Source organism: Syngnathus typhle, linkage group LG2, assembly GCF_033458585.1.
Source record: "Syngnathus typhle isolate RoL2023-S1 ecotype Sweden linkage group LG2, RoL_Styp_1.0, whole genome shotgun sequence".
NCBI lineage: Eukaryota > Metazoa > Chordata > Actinopteri > Syngnathiformes > Syngnathidae > Syngnathus > Syngnathus typhle.
The window spans coordinates 15,924,047-15,951,613 of NC_083739.1; the positions used below are offsets into that span (position 1 = coordinate 15,924,047).

At 42.3% G+C, this 27,567-nt stretch overlaps 1 protein-coding gene across 3 annotated transcripts; it reads left to right on the forward strand.

Annotated features, from left to right (window-relative positions):
• The first annotated feature begins 358 nt into the window (after positions 1-358).
• Positions 359-27,567, forward strand: plagl2 (pleiomorphic adenoma gene-like 2). Of its 3 annotated transcripts, none has more exons than XM_061271789.1 (4): positions 359-603; positions 20,002-20,128; positions 20,308-20,769; positions 21,051-27,567. In XM_061271789.1, exons 3-4 carry the CDS (start codon positions 20,459-20,461, stop codon positions 22,513-22,515), a joined length of 1,776 nt encoding a protein of 591 aa, XP_061127773.1. In that variant the 5' UTR covers positions 359-603; positions 20,002-20,128; positions 20,308-20,458; the 3' UTR covers positions 22,516-27,567. The 3 variants fall into 3 exon arrangements, with proteins under 3 accessions (XP_061127773.1, XP_061127774.1, XP_061127778.1); XM_061271790.1 differs by lacking the exon at positions 359-603 and adding an exon at positions 1,846-4,191; XM_061271794.1 differs by lacking the exons at positions 359-603; positions 20,002-20,128; positions 20,308-20,769 and adding an exon at positions 20,781-20,983.

A 27,567-nucleotide genomic window follows, 5' to 3' on the forward strand; every position in this document is an offset into this window, starting at 1 on the left:
GAGATTGTTTGCTGAGAAGTTGAGCACATGCTTGTCATTGGCGAGTGACAGTTGTGCAATGGTTAATGGAACGTAATTGAACATTTAGAAATTGTTGCATTTGGATGGACTGCGTTCTAAAGTCAAATGATTTTTACAATGAATTCTAATTTAATATTGTTTTGTCTTGAGCTTTAAATCTGCCAATTTATGAGAGATGTATTATTTAGAAAAATAATGCCGAGCCAATGTACAGGTATTTTAACCGATTAGACCTTGGCTGCGGGTGGGTGTTAAAAAAAACAACTCACAGTAATCTGGCCCCGAGTGAAAAAAAAGTTTGTGAAAGTGCCCTGACGTCACACTCCCACAATGCTTACCGCCCCCGAACTCGGCTGCAGCCTGAAGAGAGCCACACACACACACTCACTCCCAGGTCCCGAATATCTAAATTATTGGGAGGGAAAAAATCGTATAAATTGTTTAAAAACAAGCAAAGAAGACATCGAAGAGCGTGCGTGGAGTTGGTGGCGTGGGTCTCTCCCACGGTGGCTTTCTACTCGGGATGGACGCTTCCCTGGGCTCCAAGTGAAAGTTGACTAATGCAGTGCTGGAAACTTTTTGGTGGGTAAACTGCTTCTTTTTTTTCCTCCCCCCTCCCCTCCTTCGCATATTGTGTTTGCACGTTGTTGTGCTCGTGTGTGTGTTTGGGACACCTTTTACGCAACTTTGACGGCGTCCAGCTGACGTGCACTTCGACTTGCGCGACGCTTGCCTTGTTGTGGATGTGTTGGTATTACTAAATAAGCGCCATTGGCCTTTGCGTCATTTGTGGCGTACTTCTCTGTGTGCGTGCGATTAGACATTTAACAGCGCTACAAATAGTCGCTAAAAAATGATCGCGACACTTTTGTGCACGTCACTAGCGCTCTTTTATTTTAGAGCAAGTCGTTGAGTTTCAGACCATTTTGGGAATGTAAGGTCCCTCCGTGCGTTTTCGAAATTATGGGAGGGTGTATAAATGTTGAAAGTAGATCTTAATTGGGTCTTGTTGGTGCCCGGGAATTAAACTGCTGGTTTTCATGTATTTTGCGGCGATGGTGCGTTCATTTGTCACGTCGCTCATTAAGCTTGGAGATGTGTCGACCACACGTATGTAACTGCCCTCCTCGTGGCTTATGTCATGTTTGTGGCTCCTCGGATGTTTTTGTTCCTTTGGCCTGCGCGTGCGCGCGCGTGTGCGCGACCGCGTTTGTATTTTCTTGAAGTAGAACAAGTGGAGTGTCTAACACATTGCCAGTGGTCATTTCACACATAAAATAAAATACCCTTATGTTTAGTTGAATTTATGTATTTCACTCCTGTACTGTAAAATCACTGCTTAATTGGAGTTGCTCACAAGTTCCACTATTCATGAAAAACTCACTTATTTTTTGTGCTCTTTCTGAAATTTACCAAGATGCCACAAGATGGCATTAAAGACTCTTGTAAAAGCAAAGTAGTTATTGGTGTCATGAAAGTACAGTAGAGCAAATCCCCCTCCATCGCCCTGCAGTCAATAAAATCCATGTCCCTAACCCAGTGCTTCTCAAATAGTGGGGCGCGCCCCCTTTGGGGGGCGCGGTGCTATTCCTGGGGGGGCGCGTGTGACCCTGGGGAACAGGCTTTTTTTTTTGGCAGTACGAGAATAAAGTGTAATTGCGAATCTTCACAGCAGGGGGCAGTGGCGCTCTCATTGTTACTTCTGTGACGTTTGCGACAGTGCAACATTTTACGACTTACAAGACAAGTTAGGATAGTCACGGTGGGGAAGGGGGGGCGCGAATAGTTTTCTTCTTGCTAGGGGGGGGGCGTAACAGAAAATAATTGAGAAGCACTGCCCTAACCCAAGGCATGTTGCATTTATGGGACTTCAATTTAGTTTTTAATATCTATAAACACATATATAAAGCAATGCAAACATATGTAAACATGCATAATACATGAAGAAAGAAAAAGATCAATGGATGACAAAGATATTCTACAAATTACAACGTGTACTCACAATGATGACGACGATGATGATGTTGCAGCAATATCCAATTTCAAGGTTGAAATCAGGGTGTCATATTTGTAAAAGAATGGCAAATTTGGGCACTGCAGTACATTACCCATTATCATGGTTTCACCCCTTCTATGTTGTTGTTGTTGTTGTACGGCTATGAGCAGTTGTTGCTGGGTGGCTTTGTTTCTTCTTTTGTATACCTGGGTGAGCTCCATCAATGTTGTTTCGGAACTGCCGTGCACAAAAATGTCAGGATGACACTCCGCTGATGTTACATTACAGCTTGGGAAATACGGAAGTGACCACCAGGTGGGCAGCACGCTGTGCATTCGCTGACGGAAGACAACCGTCAATCAACGACTAGAAAAATAATAGCGACGCTCTGATTGGCTAAATCAGTTATGGAGAGTCTTTGCATGTGTACTGTATCTTTTTGCCCTGCTGCACTTATTAAAAAGTTGAATCTAACAAATATAGAGCATACATGAGCAATATATATGGGCAAGTTCAAACTTTTTTGTGGAGGTATCAATTACTTAAAGGAGAGTCGACACAAACATTTTATTTGCAATAATATGTTGTCTGTGCCTCCACTAGTCTACACATGGCATTCTGATTAATATTGCATTTGTGGAATACGGGTTGAGAAGCAAAATTAAGCTGTTTTTATCCATCTCGAGGGGCGGCCATTTTGCTCCTTGGCCATTTTGCTCCTTGGTGTTGACTGAAAATGACATCACAGTTGTCTCACTCGTGAACAAGACCCAAAGATGTTTGAACTCCGCCACTTGGGGCAGGATCTCATCCCCGATCTGGAGAGGGCATTCTACCCTTTTCCGACCGAGGACCATGGACTCAGATTTGGAGGTGCTGATCCTTATCCCGACTGCTTCACACTCGGCTGCGTACCGCTCCAGTGAGAGCTGGAGATCACGGCTTGAAGACGCCAACAACACCACGTCGTCTGCAAAAAGCAGAGCTGCAATACTGAGGTCCCCAAACCAGACACCCTCAACACCTCGGCTGTGCCGAGGAATTCTGTCCATAAAAGTTATGAACAGAATCGGTGACAAAGGACAGCCCAGTCCAACCCTCACTGGGAACGAATCCGATTTATTGTCGGAAATGCGGACTAAACTCTGGCATCGATGATACAGGGACTGAACCGCCCTTATCAGTTGGTTAGGCACCCCATACTCCCCAAGCATCCCCCCACAGAACTTTACGAGGGACACGGTCTTCTCCAAGTCCACAAAACACACGTGAACTGGTTGAGCCATGCACCCTCGAGGATCATGCCGAGGGTATAGAGCTGGTCCACTTTTCCACGGCCAGGACGAAAGCCACACTGCTCCTCCTGAATCCGAGATTCGACCTCCCGACGGACTCTCCTCTCCAGCACCCCTGAATAGACCTTACCAGGGAGGCTGAGGAGTGTGATTCTTCTGTAGTTTTAACACACCCTCCGGTCCCCCTTCTTAAAGAAGGGAACCACCACCCCAGTCTGCCAATCCAGAGGCACCGTCCCTGATGTCCACGCAATGCTGTAGAGGCGTGTCAGCCAGGACAGCCCCACAACATCCTGAGCCTTTAAGAACTCCGGGCAGATCTCATCCACCCCAGGGGCCTTGCCTCCAAGGAGTTTTTTTTAACTACTTCAGTGACTTCGACCCCAGAGACTGGAGAGTCCACCTCAGAGTCTCCAGGCCCTGCTTCCACAATGGAAGGCATGTCGGTGGTCAATTCCACCAATCACATTTCACCTTCAGAAAACTGGTGAGCCGTGATTGCTTGGGAATTGAGACCTGGAAACTGTGATGTCATTTTTAGTCGACAGCGAGTGGCGAAATGGAGATGGATGAAAACAGGCGGATTTTCATTGAATTCATATTCCACAAACAATCAGAAAACAGGCTTCCCCCTTTAATGTTTCTCTATTTAGCTCGACCCCTTTCTCGGGGAAATAGAGGTTTACTATTTTGCAACTGCAGTCATGAATGGCCGTCATTTGCCTCAAGTATGTGCTCACACTTGCTCCGGCCTGTCGACAGAATGTGCAACTTGTTGTCGTTTCCATAAAGTGCCCAATCTTTTGATGTGAAGTCGAGGGATTTAAGACAGCCATCTAATCTGCAAGTAATTCAAAGCAAGCCGCAAGACTTCATAAGGTAATTGGTCGATGGCTTGCAAGAGAAAACAATAATACTAGCAGAATATGTTGACATGCTATACTTTTCTATGTGAAGGTGCCCAAGCATGAGGGCCGTTAGTGCTGTTCTAACTTGCTCCACTCACGTTGAGGCCTGCAGCTACAAAATAAGGAAATGGAAGTGAGTTTTTATCACAAGACAGTGCCTTTGTTGTCGTTGTCACACCTCAAGTGTTCCTGCAGATTCTCAAAAAAGTCTGTAAGGGGATTGAATCCATGAATCTAAAAACAAAGGTCTTAAGCTTTAAAAAAATGTCGACACATGACAGTTAGTTGTAATAGCAGGGCTGAAAAGTTTTCAAAAAGGATCTTGTCCAATTTAAAAAAAAAAAAAATTCTTCTTCCTATAGAATTTTTACAAGCAACAACTTCATCTGTTTTAAAATTAGGGCTGACTCGATTTGCATTGCAAATTGTCCAGTAAGAATTAAAAGCAAAAATAAAATTTTGGGGTTTCAGTCAGAACAGGCTATAACATAATACGTGTGTATTGTCACAGAACAATGTTCAACTGGCATTCACGTCTTGGTGTGACATATGTACATGGGGAGTGTACATGCGCGTGGATGGGAATATTTGGCTTTATTGATTGACTGTTAGTTCAGTTTCATCAGGTGCAAAGATCTTGCTCTTTACCTGGCAACCAACAGCCAATCCTAAAATGATGCTATGATTCACATGCCCAACGACTGCTGATCTTTTATTATGGCCAAGAGGAACAGTGGCAAAAGCTTGAATAGATAGTGCTTGGATGGGAAAAGCTTGGTTCTTTTTCCCCCAAAAATGTATCTCTCGTGAAATTAAGAAACAGTCATTTGGAAAATTTCCTTCTATGTATTTTGCCTTGTCCCTTGTTAGGCCCAGAGATGCCAGGAAGGCACGGACATGTTTTTTCATATAAAAACACAAATGTGACAAATGCTAACCTGTGTTTACCATTATGGTCAAATAGAAAAACAACTGTAAACTTCATTTAACTTGCCTCTTGTTTGCCTGGCCCGTGTGGTCGGAGGCGGAACTTTGCAAGCTTGTGAGTCGGCCATTTTTGATACCTCACCCGTATTAATGGATGGTGCGTGGCAGATGTGCTAAAAGCGCGTGTACGTGAGTGCATGTTTGTGTGTAAGCTGTAGCTGCTTTTGAGCTGGAGGGAGGTCTTAGGTCTTTGAAAAATCCCCCACAATTCTTTGCTCTCACTGTGTGCAGCGCCAGTGCTGCTGGTGGAGGAGGCAACAGCAGGCTGATTTCCATGAGAAAAGAGCATCAGTTGGGTTAATGGAAAGGACAGCCCTCTGTAGGGACAAATGGTACTTAATAACCAGGGAAGAATCGGAAAAGCTGAAATCCCTTTTCTTTGTACCGCTTCACCTTCTGCAAGCCGGGATGGGCCAGGAAAGAAGGGGGGGGGGGGGCAGCAGAGGAGGTGGCCGAGGACAACGGGTTCATTCGAGAATGGATGTTTTTCTGTCACTGACGGGCTACAAGAGGATTGTTGGTGTTTGTTGTTTTCGGCCGACTGCGGGAAGTTTATGAAGAAGTGAAATGGAGTACGCCGCTCTTCACAAGAGCGGATGCATCCCAGCATGAGTTTGTCTACTTGTGTTGCGAACATACTTGATTTGAGTGTTTATACGCGTGTATTCTGTGTCATGGGACGGTACAATATGTTTGACCTCCACCAAGGAGTTCATGTTTATGGCAGCTTGTTTATTTATTAGCAGCATCGCACTAAAGCCGCATCCGTTACTTCTGCTGAACTTTGTAGATTGCTGGGGCGGGAGGTGCAGGCGGCATGCATTTTGCCGCCGATCCGAGTTCGGATTGTTGGCAGAGAGTACTATTGAGTAGCTAATATTCACTGTTAACTTGTACTTGTGCTCTTTTTATTAAATATTTTAGTTTTTTTTAAAAAATCTATTTCTAGCTTGTTTCAGCTGCATTTTTTATATAAATATCTACAACTTGTGCACCTCCTCGCATGAGGGATTCATGAAACAAGTTTGAAATGTGTGTTTGCTATATGTACATTAAATAATGGACTGGATTAACAGATATTTGGCATTTTATACACAACAGTCATTGGTTGTAATGTCATAATCTGCCAATCGATCACTGATTAATAACAAATACACAATGCAATGGTTTCGCACTGGAGTAGCATTGGTGATACACAAGCGTAAAAATTCTTTTTTTTTTTTTTACAAAATCACTCATCAATTTTTACTCAAATCATTAGAACCACACACGCATAAGTTTTATAACAGCAAAACATTATGTGACTAAACTCAGATGTCAGACCAAACAAGTAGGTATTACTTGTTGTTGCATCATCACTAAACTTGGGATTTTTTGTTATGACTAGTCACTTTCAGTCAGAATTTACCAAAGGACAGTTCTGTGGGACATTGCGTGTTGTGATCATTTGATGAAACATGACCGCGGCAGTCAGTCCTGGGTGTTAAACTTCACACTGTCCAGTCACACTAACCCTTCCACACTTGTTACGCCACTCATACTACAGTGGAACACATTGTCACGCACTGCTTTCTTATGTTTGGGCAGTCGAGCTCCTCTGCCTGAGGTTGCCAAGCAAATAGTATTTAGTGGATGTCGGTGGCAAATTTGAGTGCACAAATGATCAAATGCACATTGTTTACAGAACTCTGTTTAGTAACAAGTACGCGGAGCGATATTAATCAGTAATGTGATTGAGTAATCAATTGTGTTGCAGTTTGCTGGCTCGAATTAATTTCGGTTGCCATGCCTGTAGTGAATCACATGGACTATTTGCTTATTTAGTGGATTAGTAAATCCTGAAAAACAGTTGGGTTAAAATTGGACTGACCAAGGAAGTTGAGTTAAATTTTTAACCGTAATTGCATTGTTTTTAACCTAGCAGTCCATGTTACTATTAGAGGGAAAATACAGAAGTTTTCTCAAATTAAGGCTACTCGAGCCAATTCTACGCAACTTTCTGTCTAGCGCAGTTTGGTCATGGACCCCCCCCCCCCCCCGTCTTTCTTTTGTCGCATTTTAAATGAACGATATTGTAGACATTTCCTTGTGAAAAGACTAGAGGCAGTTTTTACTCTTGACTATGCAACGTGTTCCTCAGTAACATGGCGCTGCAAAGCATCTGTCAACCTGTTGTCCATCTCTCTTAAAGGGTCCACAGCAATAACATAAAGGTTGCACAATGGAACAAACCCACCCGCAGTAAGCAGAGGCCGGGTAACGACCCAACAAAAGCTACATGGTGAATTATATTGTATTAATTTTTAACCAGAAAAATGATGTTATCCCCCAAATGCAAACACGTGTAACTTAGTACGTAATTCGCTTCTGCAATGTCCCGATGCACTCATAGGCATGGCTCTGAATTTTTCTCCCATTCCAAGACTTTCTAAATAACGGGCTTTTGGGGTTAACACGATTCCCAAGTCCGCAAAACATTGAGGCTTAGCTGTATTTCCTTAGTAAAATGCATATGTCAATAAAGCATCCTCACATTGCTTCAACACTGCACAGATGTTTGTTTTTTTGGTGCAGCATACACTCTGCCTGACCCTGCAGAATGCCAGTCAGAAATAGTAAGAGGATGCTCAATGCTTGAAATGCATACTGCCACTTTTCTTTGTGGCTGTTTCTACGAAGAACCAGGCAGCTGTGGCTTTTCAGAACCTACATCCATCCATCAAGCGGCACCCTTGGTTTACTCCAATCTACTACATACCTCCGTATGTTCAGACATTACTCAGGCCTATGCGGCTGCTATTGAGGGGTGGGGGTGCAAGGCTTATACGGCTGCTATTGAGGGGTGGGGGTGCAATTCCCCCCCATGTGCTTTCTTCAATGAACTTACCTGCAGTGTTTGGGAATAGTACATACGATTCCGAACTTTTCCCTTCCATTGTTACACAATGCATGTTTTTGTTTGTTTACTAACACACAGGACTACAAATATACACATAAATACCTGTAGGGGGTTAATCCTGGATAAAGGGACAGTTTTTTTATTGTCCCTATGGCATAAATGGACAAGCACATCTCAGAATTAAGTCAAGTCAAATTTATTTACAATGCCTGTAATTACAAAAACATCTCAAAGGGCTTCACAATTGAGTCTTTCTTTGCAAACCAGAATAGATGGATGGATGGATGGATGGATGGATGGATGGATGGATGGATGGATGGATGGATGGATGGATGGATGGATGGATGGATGGATTTTCCGATTCCAATCACTTTTTGTTACACTCCTAATGTTAGCTCTAAAGATTAGCATTATCACCCTTTGCCAGGGGTCAAGTCACCTTGACAAGTCATAGCACCACTAATGATCCATGAGAAGTCATGAACATCTTTAGTCCATCTTTCCACATATTTAAAGTCAATCCATCCTGTGCTTCTGTGTTTGGTCCTTCATGCATCCCTCTCTTCCTAGGTTAAGTTTACACCCCTGAGGCCATTTCCGCCAGGCTGTCTGCAGCACATTTATTAATAGGTTACCCGCTCTAAGTGCAGCACTACTTTAGGCCCTAAAGTTTAAAGAGGTTAGGACAGGTTTGTGCTTCATCTTACATTCAGACTAACCTGGGAAAGGAGGAAGGGCTATTGGTATGAGTTAGTTGAGAGTGGAAATGATAGTAGCTAACAACATTTTTTTTTTACGAGTGACATGATTCAAAGCTATTCTTAAAGAATCCTTGTTTACAATGACAATAAATTTTCTTTATTAGTTGTGTCTTCTATGTTTAATCATTAATAATCACCTCCGTGTGGTATGTCTGTATTTATTATACTTCCACTTGGTGACCAAGATGCACACACTACAAGGAACAACACAACAGAATTGCTATCGGTATAAACTTGTAAGTCAAGGCACCTCTGCAGTTGTTTCAAAATAGATTGGCATATACTAGAACATTTCAGAAATGGAGTTACATTGTGTTATTTACGTGTTCATTTATTTTTTTAGAAATACAATATATACTCAAATTTGACCTGCACCTTATAATATGTGAAAACCAATCCAATGTAGTGAGTGTGGTCGGTGCACATGTATGACTCAAACATCTGGACTTTGTCTTGGTTTTAACATGTGATTCAGCACACAGTTATGTGGATGCACTCTACAGTAGTGCAGATGCTAAATTCTGATTCAGCTAAGTTGGTATGAAAGTTGATACACAGACGGATGAACACATGACTCACACACATGTACACACGCACACGCACACACACGCACACACACACACACACACACAGGGTCCAGTGACTGCTGTCCTGCAGAATGCGAGCGAGCTGTGTAAAAATATGAGGGGAGCAGAATGTAGCCTCCATGTCTGATGACACATCCCCTCTTCCTTCCTCTAAAGTGATTTTTATGAAGGTCTTGGCCACCCCACCCTGCTCACCATCCTGCACCCAATAAATTAAAGCATACAACTTCTTCCAATGACTAAGATTTGTGTGCTATTTCCACACACTTTGGGAAAGCAGCCATTGAATATTTTTCTTAAACAATTGCGACACCAGTAGTCCAGGTCAAGAAACATCTTTATTTAATGTCCTCTTAATTTCTCATAGTGAAAAGATAATAAAAAAAAAAAGAGTAAGTGTTTTGTTTCCATTAGCTTTTGCAGATTTGAGGAAATATGCTTGAAGGCGCCACATGAACAGCAGATAGCAAAATTAGATCATCATTACCATGACAACCAACTATCTCTAAATGTCTTCTTCCTTCCAATAGTGCTGTTGTTCCTTGTGTTGCAAGGTGTAAAAGTTTAAAGGAGGTTTTTGCACTTGACCTAGCTCTAATGTTTTTTTCCATGGAAATTTAGACTGAGCTCCGCCAGTACAAAATGAAGTTTGAAGTGATGGAATCGGAATTGGTAGAGGGAAAAATAACATCTTACTGGAATTACACGCAAAATTAACGAATGAATTGATTTCCCAGGTAACAAATGTTTAAGCCTTGCAGGATGTCTCTGAGCGCTTGGATGTGTTAACATCATGTACTTGTTTCTCTAAGGTGTTTATGGACATGGCTCACGTTTTGATCACTTTTGCCTTGTTTCTCAAGCATACTTCTATGTCTCATTACTTCCTTCAAGAGGGCTCCTCTGTGCCATTCTTCTTCCCCAGCTTTGCTTTGCCCCCCCCCCCCTTTACCCCCGTCCCCCCTCCGTAGCCATTTCCAAATTTAACCCCTCTCCCACTCCACACATTCCACCAGCTTTGTAAACATACACGTGGTACCAAACATGTACAGAACTTCCTCCTCGCTCCTACTCGTCCTTCTCATCTCTGCATCCATTCTCTGCTCCTCTTCCTCCCTCCCACTCGGCGCTCATCGGGCAACAAGTTGGAGAAGAGAAAGTGGGCCGACAACGGCGAATCCCCTTCGCGGCGTCCCCTCCGAGGCCAGTGTGAAGTTTTCAGTTTGATTGAAGGCCTCTTTTCTGTGGTGTGCGCTGTGAAAGCTGTCCTAATTGAATGATAAAGTGGACCGAGATGGAGTGCAGTGAATAGGCAACAATGGCCAGCCTGTGTGTGGTAGAGGGATTCTGGTTCAGATCCAGCCTCTGCCTCTCAGCTCCGAGAGGGGGGCTATTATAACGCTCTCTGCTGGACTCGGTCACGTGACACCTTCTCCCTCAAGCTCTACTCCCCACACACCCCACACACCCCACTCTCAAAGCCCATGCAAGTCCAGCCAAACTCGTCACATCACGGGCTCACTCGACGCGCCACTTGGATCGGCCGGGTTGTTCCACGTTTTTCGGCCCTGGCTATTGGACCTTGTGGGCCTGTACGTATCTATTAAAAATTCTACAGATTCATGGGGGGGGCGGGGGGATTGTGCCAGCCGTTAATTTTTTGAGTTACGGAGTAAATTAAAGTATTGAGAATTTTTTTAAAAATAAATAATAAGAATAAGAATAGAAATAGGAATATATAATACAAGTTTTATTTCAGTTTTTAGTGTTCAACAGTATATTTGAGACTTCATGGAAAAGATAATATTAGATAAAATAAGATTTGTCCCACACAGGGAAATTCCACGTTTCCATTACAGCATGTTATTTGTGTATTAGCACTTAACACATTTATTAGACTTTTATTCTTCTTCTTTGCCTTTTGGCTTAACCCCATTCACATTCGGGCAGGAGTCGCCACAGCAAATCATCTACTATCTTGACTTGTCCTCTGTATCTCCTACTCTTAACTGCTACTATCTACAAGTCTTTCCTCACCATAAATCTCTTTGGTCTTCCTCTTTGGCGCTCCTTTTCAAGTATCTTTCCGCTGATATGTGTACTGTTCCTCCTCTGTACATGTCCAAATGATCTTAATCAGGCCAATAATAGATACATAGAATAAAAGGAACAAGCAGAATGAAGCTCAATGTAAAGGAGTAAAAGTAGCAATTCTTCTTTTAAAAAAATACTCAACAGTACAAAAATATGTTGCACAGCCACATGCGCATGCAACATAGATGTGTAATGCAATTACTGTAGCGTAACTGTTCCTTATTCGTAAGAAGTGTCATCTTGCATAACGTCAATAAATACAACACCACAACTAGAAAAGTGCACTGCATACTTGGGAATGCACGGGCATTGAAGGCCTCAGCGTACATACACACACACACACACATATGCACTTGCATATGAACACAATTTGCAAGATATTGTTCACCTTTTGCGTCTCATACCAACTCATCAAAATGCAAGACTGCAAACGGATGTTTATGTGCCACCTTTACACGGGATGTACACAGAAGCGACGCTATTTGGTTGATGGCGCGGGAAGATGGTGATGGCAAAAAGAGAATAAAAATGAGAGAGAAAAAAAGACATAAAATAGCCAAATATGGGAGGAACATTCATCATAACTCTCCAGATCGTTGAGACACACAAACCTTTGGTCTGCCGTGTTTATTATTATACTACAAAATTGGCTTCCCTCTGCTGTCTAATTTTTTCACGGCATGCATTGCACCACACTAAAGGGCCTTGAGGTTCATGAAAAAACATGGACCAGAGAGTTTGAGACGGATGCTGGACAATCTGTAAACTATTTGAGTCCATCTTGAAACCTAAAGCTTTCTTAGCGAGTCGAACAGCCCCCCCACACACACGCATATTGAAGACCACCCTCTGGCATCCTCATCATTCAATGGATGTTTTTTTTTTATCTTTGGGAAGGGGTGGTGCCAGTAATGATGTTGTCTGGTAGAACTCCGAAGGTGTGTTAATGAGTAACTCCGTTTTTTTTCTTCTCTTTGTGAACTTTGGCATCGCTTGGGATTAAACATTTTTAGCATTTGCATAGCGTATCCCCCAAAATAATTCATCTGTTACTGTCTCACTTTGTCCATATTTCACAACAAGTGTATTACTTTGACAGTTAAGAGAATCCTGGTTACAATCTTGTTTTCAAGACTTTTGAATGTGTGCAGTATCCTTAGGTCTTTATCTCCATTAGACCCTGTCAGTGTTACTAATACTCGTCCAATTATGACATGGACTGTATGTTATTTTGCTAATGATGTCATCTTTTGTTGGTGATGTTTTTGTTCAGTGCTGACACCGCACTTATAACTTATAAGGCACATGACAGTTGCCTGTACTGACCATGTTCAGATTCTTGCACTCCAATTTTCTAGTCAAGTTCAACCTGCCGATTGCAATTTTGGCCTATTGAGAACTGTAATTGAAAGCACATGCAAACAATTTTGTAGCTTTGCTTTGATGGAAAATTCCCCCCAACTTGCAACAAAGTGCAGTATTTACAAAAGTACAGCTATGAATTCCTTACGAGACGACTTGTTTCATAAAAGAGGATCCATGTGTGAAAAAAACAACTCCAAACATTTAAATGACACCCACTAGGTCCAAGTTGGACTATTTCTAGGCAAATATGTACCTTATTGGTACCCTTACTGTTCTCGTATTTATCTTGTCCTTGTTGAGTTCCTTCTAATCTTCCGTCATACTGCTGTCAGTCACCGTCGGGTGCCTGAAGCCTCACATTCACAGAACATGATCATGTTAGGAATGCAGGCTTCTTCCCATTGCCCATTTTTCAAAGGCCCCGTTTATGCAAGAATGTTATTCTACAAGAGACTACCTCTGACCAAGCGTGCACACACTTGGCGTTGAAAAGACTGTTCCGCTGGTCGACTTTACTAACTTTTACTCACTTAATATGAAGTGCAGCGCTTGATGCTGACTAACCACAAGTATGTGTTTAGGTGTTAATAACATTGTTTACCGTTTACTTTTGCATTTCGCCCATGTGGTGGATAGAGCCTTACTAAACGTGTTTGTTAAGACATTTTGACGACCTTTTCGGGGTGGTCAGCAATTGGTCACAGCTTGTTGAAAAGTTCTCGCTTTAGTACTGAAAAAGTTCGAGTGACGTCATCATTAGTCAACATCCATTCAACTTTCTGCACATTTGTGTCTGTGTTACAAAAAATGCAACCATTAGCACTGCAGTCACACACATGGGTACTCTGTTCACTTTGGAAAAACACACAGAGTGATTGGCGAGGATTTAAGTGCATTCATTAGTCAAAGGAAAGTTTGTACTAAAATAAAATTGGAAGAAAATAGAGAATACGATTATGAAAGAGCGCAACCTGTAGATTTGTATAAAGCAAAGCTGCCCTAACAATGCCTGTTGTTTTAAGTGACGCTGACGTTGCCAAACTTGGAGATTGTTTGTTGCTGACCCAATGTGAAACACACAGACAGCAGCAGCTCGGCGAAACAAAAGTGAGTCGCAGCGGCTCGATGCAACATGCCACACGTTTGTTTGCACAGTAATTGGCTCTCAATTTTTTCACAGGTGACAATCCAATTCTGTACTAATAGCTGAGCAATATGCGGTGAAAACACGGTATATACGTAGTTGGAAAAAAAACCCCACTTTTTTTTCATTAAATCAAATGTGCATTATATAAATTGAAATAATGAGTTGGAATTTTCTTTTCCTATTTAAAATGAATTTTCTGGAACATAGATAAACAATACTTTCTCAAATGAGGCTAAAATATGGTTTGTTAACGTTATTGTCTGCCTGGAAACATGTGACGTGCCAGGAAAATAATGTTCATCTGCACGACCGTGTTTGCCAGACTTCACTTTTATATTGACTTATGTTGACTTTCATTCACATTTAATTCATATATTGAATTTCATTTTAGGATTGCTGAAGGACAAATATCAAGTAAAACAAACATCACATCAGATAGAGTGGACTGTATTTATACTGATAGGTATCCTACCTAAGTGGATTTTTTTTTATCCCCCTTTAAAAACACCACAAGCAAAGGTGACTAATTTTGGACTCCACATAGCATGTGATATACAAAGTAAAGGACAGAGGAGGTAAAAGTGTGCATGTTTGCACTTTTAGCTCTTCACACATGACAAGAAGGGGTTGAGGGCGGTGGTACAGCAGGGTCGTGCGACTGGCGTGACGCCCGCTGGCACCGTGCCCACATCTCCGGCTGCTCCGTGTCATGGCCGGGACTCCCTACCAGGGCTTTCCCCAGAATTCCTTCTACACACACGCACACACACACACACACACACACACACATGCACACACACACGTGCATATAAAAAAAAAAAAAAACATTCCTCCCATGTGTCAACACGTAGTTTGTTCCATGTGTACACATGGTTTGTTTTGTATGTTACTTAAATATATCTTATACTGTATATATACAAACATCACTGTTAGTAATTATGAATAATAAATGAGCAAAAATATTATGGTACAACACTCCCCTTTCCATGTGTTTTTATTTTGCTTACATTAAAATAATGCTATGTGCAGTGGGGAATAAGAAAAGTCTTACACACCCCTATTCAAATGCCAAATCATTTTGAAACATTATCTATGACCAGGCTTCACCGTAAAGTTGATGTTCTTTTGGTGAAGAGACGTGCTTTGTTTGCGCCAAACATGTCTCATAGAATTATGGTCTGAAAAGACAACCATCAGACCATAACACATTTTCTCAGAAATGCTTACTTGTTTTTTTAGTATTCATGGTTTGTGGTCGCGCTAATGGTGGGAAGAAATCATGAAACTAATCTTGATCTCATTTTTTAATATCGCAAATTTTACTTTTCACATTATAAGATTTAGATTATTGAAATGCAAACACGGCTGACAATCATGCCACAACATTTAAAAATAAATGGTAACTTTTGACAAAAGTAAGGAAAGAGAGCAATTTATTGTCTACTATTGTTTGGTTTAGTCTGTTTTAAAAGGGGATAAGGCCAATATAAGTGTTTACCTGGTAGTTTGCAAGGTTCTCTGGTTGTTTTAAATGTTTACCCAATGAACTTGTTGATAAACCTAAAAATATGTGTATCTCTGATTTAAAGTCTCTTTCCTTGCTAAATATGTAAGAGAAAGCTGTAACTCATTTATACGGACCAGCTGCGCACTGTTAACGTAGTGCCTTAAATCAACTTAAAGTTGAGTAAATGATTATCATCCGTGCAAAAACAACGTCATCTTGAAGGTCATTTTGGGTCACAGCAGCAGGCTGACATCAGGAAGTGTGTCCTACTGTGACAGTTTGCCACGCCCACTCTCAGTCGGACCACAGTGCGGTGGTCTAACTTAAACCGGAGCGGTTTTAGTGGCCACATCCCATGCCGACTGATAGGAAGAGTCTCACGAATTTGGCAAGGAACAACCGCACACTCTTCCTTTTGGTCGCCACCCTTCCAGCGCCACCCGGGGTCAGAGGATGTAAGTGAGAGGAAGTGAAACCTGGCTGAGGAGGGGGTTACATTGTTGGCTTGAATACAGCGATCTCTGTGCAATGCTGACTTCCTTTCTTTAACAACATTACTCGCTGCGTTCAACAAGCGTCAAAATAGTAATATTGTCATTGGGTTCACAACTAATGACTGTCTTTTAAAACTGACATGTAATTATTATGTGCTCTTTAGTGATCAACCAACTTAGTATTAATTACTGCAAATCTGAATATTTCACTTTTTAATGTAATGACGCTGTATTAGGGAAGCAGCAGGCCCTGTCTCTAAAATCAGATTGAGGATTTAGCAACAGTTACCAATTTCCCCTTGGAAATAATGGGAATAATCAACTCCGAGGTTGCCGTAATAAAACATTTAGTCATCGCTTGAGTAGCAGTAACTGTGTCAAAAAACAGCATGTGAATATTATAAAACATCTCATTTTTTAACATTCTTAGTTGTCATCTAAAAATAAAGTACCGTCGCCGGAAAGCGTAAAACCAACTTTCACTTTGACAATGCACAACTGTCCTGGCTACACTGGACGCTTACTGCTTTGTAATCTGTTTTTCCGTTTTTCTCCGAAAACACTTTGTTGTGGGATCCTCTGCTTTTGGAATGATTGACCAAAATTGCAGTTTCCTTCTGGATGAAAGGGGAAAATGCATTGCAAATATACATTTATATTCTTCTTATATGTGTGCAGTGCAATGTGCAGTTGTAAAAAGGCAGCCTTCCTGTAGGTCAAAGGATCACTGCCAATGGCGGTGCTCCTTCCCCCTCCTAGGTGGCTGCTCCTTTTCAATGGGTTCACTAAAGCTTGACCTCTCGCCTGTCACGCTAGACTTATTTGCTGCAAAGACCCCTGACTCCATCGCTGCACATAACTCCTGTTTTCCCTCCTTTTTCTGCTTTTCCGCATTGCTACTGTTCTGTACATGCAACCGCAGACTTCACACGTCTGTGCTGGTCAGAGGAGATGACAATTAAGTTGCTGGTTGTGGATGACAATGGTGGTTAGCCTCGTATCACTTTCGCTAGTCCGCTCATCGTTAGTCCTAAAATTTGTACTGGCGGGAATGTGGGAAACTGTGTTACTTTATAATACGGTCCGACGCAATATGCTAAAAGTGAGCGAAAATGTCTTTAAAAAATGAGACTGAGAGCATGGTCACTTGCTAAACATGTTATTAAACATTAATAATAAATACTAATCAAGTTTAATAAAAGCGAAATAGAAGCAGGGAAAAGCTTGATTTCTTTTTTTTAGCCGTGCTCTGAACAACATGCTCACACAATGCTGTGTGATACAAAAACAAAACATCATGCTGAAACAGCTTGTTGAAGAGAAACATGTGCAGGGCTCGACTGATTACAACAGCTACATTTAGCGTAACGTTGAGTTGTGTTTTCAATCATTTAATTTTATTTGTTTCTATGATGTAGTAAAATTTCTAATCAGTCTTTGGTGCAAAAAAAAAAGGTCAGGTGCAACAACAATGAAACAAATAAAGTACCAACACTATTGAATCAAAGTAAATTTCAATGGTGTGAAATTTGCATAATGTAGAAACAATTATTTTCACCGAGAGAATTCAGATCATTTGGATCTATAGTCGCTTTTGATTGGAAAGCAACAATCTATAGACTTGAACGAATGTGCGACATGTTCACCTCCTCAGATACTAACTAACCCCCCCCCCCCCCCCCCTTTCGCCTGACAACCCCCTTCTCATCAGAGCGGCTGTTGTCACCTAAACTCCACATGGTGAACTCAGCCTCTATATTTAGGTCATTCGTAACGTTTAGTCAAACAGTGCCCGTTGCCTCACTGAGAGCCGCCATTCTTCGGCCGATGTCTCTTCGCCTGCGGTCATCTTGCTCTCGTCTTCTATGTTTGTTGGTATCATTGTTGACATTACAAAGCGTTCAACAAACATTTGGCTCAACCTTCTCCCATGCATATGGCTCGCTCAGGCCGGCACCAGAGGGGTTAATAGCAGTCACTCAGCATGCGAGAGCTGTGGCGGGAAGGCGGTGCAGTGCAGAGGATGACCTATGACCCTGCTGGAAAGGAATGTGGAAGCTCTTTCATCCAGGACAGAAACCAAAGACACCCAGGCGGAAAGTGGCAGTTCAATGCTGCTTTCAGCTTTCCTGATTAGGGGAAGTGAGCGGCGCTTCCAGCAAACGTACGTAAGCGGCCATCGAAGCCATTTGGGAAGCAAAGTTCCTGCTCCAGCTTTTGTGATAAGTGCAGTGAGGCTTGTGCGATTAGATGATGGGAATGGACGCAATTGTGTTGTGTGTGCTGAAGCTTTTAAAGCGCCACCGTTAGTGCAATGCCAAGATGCCAACACTTATAAAAGGAAATCAATAAAAAGTCAATTTAAACCAAGCTTGTTATTTTAAGCAGTGTCAATATTCTAGTCCAGGGATGTGTGTGTGTGTGTGTGTGCATGTGTGCGTGCGTGTGTCTGCGCGCGTGAGCAGGATGCTGCTGCTACATAAGCTCGGCTATGTGTGTTGCATGTCGCTGTTGTGCAGCAGTACAACACGGCATGGTTCAGTCCAGGAATGTGCGACGTGGGTAGGCTGTAACAATGGAGCCGGGCTCCCTGAGGGTGGTCAATGGGATGGGTGTCACCCCCCTGCACCCTCCCTGCTGGGTGATGACCACTGCACAATGCTACAGCTGTCAGCTCCTCTTATCCACCACTGTAAACACACATACACAGGAGAGCGCACATGTAAGCTACAGTAATGTGACATCATTTTTGAAACTCATGCAATTACATTGATGGTACTTTTTGGAATATCGCGCGGTAGTTAACGCGCGTGTGTTCTGTGCACAGTGGTTCCCAGAGATAAGAGGTTTGTTATATTGTGTACTGTATAAACCGCACAGTCGAATGTAAACAATTTAATCTTGCCACATTTATGTGCTTCAGTTGTGCTGCTGCCTCTGGTGTGTGCACCTTTGAATGGTGACACGCTTAATGACTAAAATGCTATATTGTTCATTTTGGAGTATACATGTGAGTGTGAGTGTTGTGAACAACAAAATGCGATGCTCGCAGAGATATGAAGACATGTTTGTGTACACATAAATATCCGAAGCATCTGTCAAAACACTTGCAGCAAATTCCACCAGATTAGCTGTCATTCTCAACTCGGTGACCTCTTACACAGAAAGTGTGCACGTGTGTTAGTGCGTGTGTGTTTACACGGCTCTAAGTACGCACTCGCGAGTCACGTGATCTGGCCCTTGTTGTGTCCGCTCAACCTTGGACTTAACTGCCGTGTGTTTTTTGGTAGCAGAGGGCACAAAGGTCAGCTGAGTTGCATAAAGGAAATGCGTGATGGGTTTAAGGATGGAGCGCAAAGCTTTGGGCGAGTTGTGTTTTGCTTTGACCCCAAAGTGTGATTGTGTTTAATTTCAGTTTGTTATTGTCAACCTAAAGACCATGTGGTGTTGTATCCTCAGACACTTTCATGTTAAGTACATGTGGCTACACGCGTTATCTTGTCCTACTTGTCACCCAGCGCCATCTAGTGAGTAGAAGTAGCTCAGTCTGTAAAGTACTTAAAAGATTTGGAACCTGATGATTACAGCACGAGTTTATCTACAGACTAAGTCAAATCACAACAATCTGCTGGAGGTATGTGAGATGAATCTTGACTAGAGGCTAGGCTAGAACATTTCCAGTATGATTCTGGAAAGTTTCCAGTAAATCTCACGAGTATAATAATGCTAATAATTATAATAATAATTGATGAAATATTCTGTTTAGTCATAAGCAACAAAAAATCTCCACAAAAGTGTGACAATTTTGCAAATGAATTTTTAAGAAGTTTTGATGATTTTATCAAATCATTATTCTATCACAATCACCAATTCTTTCATTGAAGAACAAAAACACAAATGTTGAGTTAAATACTACTCCCTGTCTTTATTTTCCTCCCAGAGTCAAGATGCAGAAGAGTATTTGGCACTCACCGCCAAGTATGGCTGTTGGAACTGGGTGAGGAGGAGACGTAAGGGGAAGAAAAGTGCAAGACGTATCAAGGGACTAAAGACGGACACCAGGAATAGTAAGTAGGGTGATCTATATTCAACCAAATATTGTATGTTCAGTCACAGTCAGATTGATGGCAGAATCAACAGAGAGCTTATATTGTGCCAGCCAGAAATATCCCTCAGTGCCTTGCTCAAGGGCAACTCGACAGTTGTCCGGATGGAGACTAGCATCTGTCCTTTTGTCCCGCTGCAGATCGTCGCACATCTCGATGTTACGTTCAAGTTTCTACTGAACCCGCCACTTTGCCACCCTACCGCCTGCCGGCCCTCCGACTTTGACATTGAGCCCGCAAGGCAGGGGAGCCCCAAGTGGATTTTCATGGCAGCGGCACTCTAGGGCTGCCATGGCAGCTGCTGCCGCCAATGCCTCACACCATATTTCCGCACTGACGCCGGAGGAAGAGGGACGACGGAGCGCCGTCAAGTTGTTTGGGAGCGCCGGCTCGCTGCTACGCACAGATCGAGAGAGGGGGAAAGAGCGAGAAGAGGAGGAAGAAGAGGTGGGAAGAGGGAACGAGTGTTTGGTGTGTGGGGCTCTGTTTGCCTCTCAGGAGAAGCTCCGGCTCCACTCCTTGAGTCACACGGGAGAGAAACCCTTTCACTGCTCACAGCCACACTGCCCCAAGGCCTTCAGCTCCAAATACAAACTCTTCAGGTACTCAGCATTTCTCACATACTTGATAGGTCACGTTCACAATATATGCACATGCAGAATAGTAGAAGTGAGGTGAGGGGCAAGTCACATGTTTTGACGCAAATCAAACTCGAGTCGCTAATTTAAGCAAAAAGGACATCAAAGATTTTTTTTTTTAATTCAGCATTGGACCTTTTATATTTTCATTAAAAAGAAACAAACAAGAAAATCTCAAGTAAGTGAAGTCATTCGAATAGTTCAATGTCTCTTCTGACTTGCTAATGCCATGTGGTCCTCTGCAGGCATATGGCCACACACTCTCCACAGAAGACCCATCAGTGCTCGTTCTGTGAGAAAATGTTCCATCGCAAGGACCACCTGAAGAACCACCTGCAGACCCATGACCCCAACAAGGAGGCCTTCAAGTGCGAGGAGTGCGGCAAGCCTTACAACACCAAGCTGGGCTACAAGCGCCACGTGGCCATGCACTCGGCCACCGCCGGGGACCTCACCTGTAAAGTTTGCATGCAGAGGTACGAGAGCACGCCCGTCCTCCTGGAGCACCTCAAGAGCCACTCGGGGAAATCTTCCGGCGGGGCCAAGGAGAAGAAACACCCGTGCGACCACTGCGATCGCCGCTTCTACACGCGGAAGGACGTGCGGCGACACATGGTGGTGCATACCGGTCGCAAGGACTTCCTGTGCCAGTACTGCGCCCAGCGCTTTGGCAGGAAGGACCACCTGACGCGGCACGTGAAGAAGAGCCACTCGCAGGAGTTGTTGAAGATCAAGACCGAGCCTCCGGATATGCTAGGCCTCCTCACCTCGGGGTCGCCTCCTTGCTCCGTGAAGGAGGAACTCAGCCCCATGATGTGCAGCGTAGGTCCTAATAAAGACCCCATGATGGGCAAGCCCTTCCCAAGCGGGGCCCCCTTCCCCATGGGCGTGTACAACCCCCATCACCTGCAGGCCATGTCAAACTCCGGGGTGAGCCACCCTCACCCGCCCCTGATGTCCGCCCCCCTGTCTGTGGGCATGGGCTGCCACGTGGACTCCACTGGATCCCTGCACCCCCACTCCCATCACCACCACCACCATCACCACCACCACCATCACCATCATTCCCCTCCGACACCCCCGCCCCACCACCAGTCCTCGGCCCCCCAGCAGCAGCACCATTCCCAGCAAGGCCCCAAATACCAGCTGGGATCTACCTCATACCTGCTGGACAAACCCTTGAAGGTGGAGATGGAGAGCTTCCTCCTGGATCTGCAGAGTGGCTTGCCCGGCCCGCTTCCCTCCTCGGAGCCTCACGCTGCTGTATCGCCCCCCAAGGATGGACTGGAGCCTCCTGCTGGCCTGGCAGAAGAACTTTGCGGGGATCCCCTGCTGTCCAAGAGCCCTGCGGTGATCGCCGAGGCTCTGTCTGCTGCTAACATGGACTTCTCCCACTTGCTGGGCTTCCTCCCGCTCAACCTTCCTCCTTACAGCGCCCCCATGAGCACTGGAGGACTGGTGATGGGCTACACGTCGTCTGCCACCTCCTCCTCTTCCTCCTCCTCATCACTGCACGCTGGCGAGCCTCACGCCGCAGCAGCCGCCGCAGCAGCCGTCATGGCGCCTCTTACCTCTTTGCAACCACAACCTCAGGAGCATCAGAGCTCCAGCGGGGGTCTGGGACTCGGACCCCTGCACCCTCTTCCACCAGTATTCAGCTCCAGCCTTAGTACCACCACACTGCCTCGCTTCCACCAGGCCTTTCAGTGAGAGTGTTCAAGATACGTATATTCAAATATATAGTGAGTAGATTTTATTTTTATTTTTAAAAAAGAACACTTACTAGATGCCTTAAACAAAAGTGCACAAAAGTTTTTAATTAATCCCTTGAAGGAAATTAAAAGGCCCTTTGTGGGGAAAAGGGTGAAAAAAAGGCAGCAGCTTTCATTTGGGATTTTTCCACCTTTTTCCTCTAGTTTTAAGTACGTATTACCCTAATTGCCATTTATGTCCCCTTATATTTGCATCCCCCTATTTAGTAGTGTAGCAGGCAGAATCAGTAGGCCAAAAGGCATGGTACTGCTTCCTTTTAAAAGCAATAGAACAACTATATCAAAGTTTAGTGACGATCTTTATTGTTGTGACCCGAAAAAATTATAGTTTGAAGTGGATATTTTGTGATTTTATGATAGAACGTCTCATCTTGAGAGGAGAAAAAAAAAAAAAGCTATAAAGTCCACAATTTACCTCAAACGTTGGCCCATTTAATAACACAAATGGGAGCCTTCTGAAGAAAAAGTGCTCTTTTCATCAATTTGACGGGTGGCCCCTGTTGCGTGGCGTCCGTTACAGTCAAGTTTGAATGGAAATCAGAAAAAGCATGTGGTGTTTGAAAGGGGGCAAAAAGAGGAAGAAATGTGAAAAGTGTTGGTTTAAAAAATGATGCTGGTTTTTTGAAAACTTTTCCTCAAGTGAAGCACTTTTTTATTTTAGCAGAAGGCACTTCATCTTTAGGAATCTGCTTTGTTTCCTCTCTCATGATCATATTTTTGAGGTTGTAACACCCGGAATCCACTGAGCTTCCCTTACAAGAGTCATCCCAAAGGGATTCTTGTGCAGGATTCTTAACTATCCCATATAAAGAGCCTGTTTTTGTCAGAATTTACCAGGAATTTGTATGGACAGTGAAAAACTGATGTATTTTTTTCTTGACAAAGCTTTGGCATTTTTCTGTTCAACATAGAATGTTATCAAAAAGACATGCCATAGCCTCCAAATTCCCAAACATATATACAATATTTTATTGTCAAATGATCCATTTTAGCACAGCAGCATGTCTGGTCTGTTGCTTGACGACACGCTATTTGGTTTTAGTTCGGGGTACATCCCTCGGAGCCCGTTCAAATCCTGCTGGACTTTTTTTTTTGTGCGCTTTCCGACTAAATACTTGTGAGGTTGCGTTGCATAAAATCTGCCTCCTTACGTTAAACCTTCTCTTCCGAAAAGATGTCATGAGGATCCCTGACATATGTGAATGCTTAAAACAAAAAGAGTTACAGTGACAGATGAGGAAAAACGTGTTAAAGAATGTTATTGCAGTGTACGAAATATCTCATAAATGATTATCATAAATACTTTTATCTCAGTAAATGTGTATTTTAGGTAGTTAAAGTGGTGATGTTCTTCTTTTTGGATGTCCGGCAGGTTTACATTTATGTTTATCTTGCATTTTTCTCATCAAACAATGGATGGAGTATTAGCTTTTTCCCTTGAGCTTTGTGTCATATCCAGTCTACCTTCGTGTGTACTTGAGTTTGCACAGTGGAATCAGAACTGTGGATGCTACGATATTTATAGCAGGCTGTTAGCGGCTTATTCATCACTTAGGATTTGAGCTAACTAGAATGTCTCAATAGAAATGCTGACATAGACGGACGGCCTCCACGCGTGATCATAGGTCATTGTCCGGATGATGTAAATCTCATCCGGACAGCTCTATGAAGCCAAGATATTTTCAATCCCGCTAACCTATAGGAATCTGAGCCTAAACTTAACCCTCATATAGTGGATACAGAAAGTGTGTTAAGGGGAAATCAAGTCAAACATTTTCTTTAAAATAACATTCCATGCGGTTTCACGAGTCTAAACACGGTATTCATATTTCATAACAATAATATTTGTCAGAAGACCATGTTTAGACTTGTGGGGCTGCATAGAACATATTGTAAAGCCACATTTTGACATGACTCCTTCTATACGACCATGATATATCATCATCAACAACAGAAAAACTACAAACGAATGTAAGGATATGAACAATTTGAAAAGAAAAAAAAATCTCTTAGTAGAGAGGAAGAACACTACTTTGTTTTAGTACTTGCTTTAATGGATTGGGCATTTTCAACATGACACAAACAATATTTGGCCACTCTGTCAAAATGAACTTCTATTCAGACCTGCATAAATGCTTCCACCTTGAATCAAACAGCCCCAAAGCATGATGTAGAATGATTTCATCTTTCATCCATGACATCTTTCACCATTACATCCAAATCAACAAAAGAACGCTTTCACTAAAAGAAGGGGGGAAAAAAAGAAGCCCAGACCTGAAACCAATCTGAGATGACACACTCACAATCTGATCAGCTCCTACCAATCAGTTATTCAAGCAAAAGGAGCTCCCGCAAAATATCCGTTTCCGATTTCGTGTATTGATAAAGTCACAAAAAAACCTTTATCCACAATATGTAATACTCTCATTTAATGCTGCAGCCAAGCTCGTGCAACAAGCTACAAGTAGGCCACGCCCATTTCAGGATGTTGAGTTGTTGATGAATAACAAACAAAAAAAAACATAGCACATAAAAAGTAAAATACGTATTGCTGCTTGTAGCTACGGTTGCAGACAACTGTAGACCACTAGATGTTCTCTTTTTTTTGTTTGTTTGTTTTTTGTTGTCGCAAAATGGACAGAAGGATGCACAACCAACCCAAACTGACAAAATGTACATCAGCCCCTCAAACCTCAGCCCCCCCTCTCCCCACTGCCCATCTTCCCTCTCTCTCGGCTGCTTTGTAGAGTCAAAGAAAAAGGGTCTAAAGTAATGACGGGGTGTCGCTTTCTTTTTTTCATTTATTTGTCTTGTTGTTTGTTAATATTGTGTTATTGTCTGTTTGTACAAAGGACCTCGAGAGAAAATACACAACACATCACCTCATTTTTTGTTTTTCTTACCAAAACCTGGGGAGAAGAAACTACATTTTTGCTCAATCGCTTGTCATGAAATGCTACGTGCCATCCGACATTTTTACTGTCGGAGATGAAAGCACCAGGTTGTAAGCAGCTATTCAACATATATGTAATACTCATCCCACAGTCACCAGTAAATCCCCTAAACAATGTCATTACTTAACTCTGGAATTAATTTCAAGTGTCATTTTTAACCCCTGCAACGTACTTATTTTAAAACAGGCTCTTGTAAATGAAATACGACATGATTTATTGAGTCTAAACAAATAAGCTGACGGCACCTTTTTTGAGTTTTTAACACAAGATGTCTTGAGGGGGAAAAAAAATAAAGATTAAAAATTGAGCTATAATATGATTCAAAGAAAGGTTGTTTCTAAGAAAAACCCTCTTGGCTTAAGCCAACTATTGTAGCAATCAAATTTAACACGATCTATTTTTTTAGCAAATATTCCTAAGGAGGAAAAACTCAAAAATCCCTCTGTATACAAAAGAATAAAGAAATGAAAAGCTTTTGGCATGTATTAAGTTTGTCCTCCCTGGGTTTCTGTGAGCTAATCTGAGTTCTAGCACTTTCAACCTTTTTGAAAATAAGAGTATTTTTTTTTTCCTTTAAAAGTTTCAGCTTATATGTTCATATGTTTTTTAAATTTTGTATTGAACCTGTATATGTATGTGCCATTAGCTTGATGTGTAGACTTTTATCAGCATTTGTGCATTTCTCTTCTCAAAAAAAAAAAAAACAACAAAAAAAGAGTAACGGTATTTTTGATAGACTTTTCACTATTAACCTTTATTGAATTAAAGCCCATTTACCTATGCCCTTCCCATCCCCAATTATACAAATAATAGTCTAATTCCCTGGGCAAGTGCTACAAGAACACAACAGCATACTGTTTACTGTGCCAATGGCTCAGAAACATAATACAAAAAAATGAAAGAAAAAAAAAAGCACTTAAATCTCATGAATTATTATGTCCCATGTTAGGGTAGTGCTGTAGTGCTACACAATTTGCATTGAAAGTTGCCTTTTCAGTAATTCACTCTCCATCTGTCAAATAGCACTTAACTTACAAAGGGTCGTGAAGCCTATTCCAGACAAATCTCCTTTCAGTCATGTCGGACAGATTGGCTTTTACAGAATTATCATTGCAGGCGTGGCATCTGTAAAGTTGAAATTGATGGTGGAATAGTGAAAAGTAATAATAGGGTAGACCTATTCTATATTGGTTAATTTAATCATTCTGAAAGGTTGACAAGTGTGTATTAATACTATTCAAAGGCCCTTCATGGAATAATGCTATAGAATATGGATAATTCAATCACAATTAAAAGCATTAAAACTGTTTGACTTTATAGTTTTATAGTCTTTTACACTGAATGGGATTGCTCCAAGTGCTGTTCTGAATGGTCTTTATTAACGCTTCACTTACAGCAATACTCTGACATGGCTCTTGTGTTTCTGTGATGCTGTTGTGTTCTTTAACTTCACGTTTGGCCCCATGACCTTAAGCTGCACCTGCTAGAGACGCACTTATCCTCACACTTCCTCTTTACCGGCAGGTGTATGAAAAAGAAGTCATCTAATTCAGGCTTTCTCTCTCTCTTCTTTGCTTTTAACTAAGAAACTGGGTACTGTCGAATAGACAAAATCCAAATGTAGTTTTCTATATTTTTAGTTTAATGTTCAAGTTGTGCATTCCAGCCTTTTTGTTTGTTTGCTTGTTGGCATAGATCATTTTATTTGTATCACTTGCTATGACAGCCACCTCTGGAACAAAAAAGGGTGAAACCAGTTGTATTTGCTTACAGGATGTCTGTCAGACAGCTACACAGATTACTATTTCAATGATGTGCTTGGGAGAAAGGAAGAAATATCAATAAGCAGCGAGTCTTGCTTTTTTGTGTAACATATCTCACATCAGTTGCTGCAATGTAAAAGTGACAGAGTTGTATATTGGTTGATCCAAAGACATGATGATCACAACAACAAAACTATTGACTTATTGTACAGTACAGTGTATGACTTTTGAGTTGTAATGTGTTATGTTGACATGATTAAAAATACAAACCAG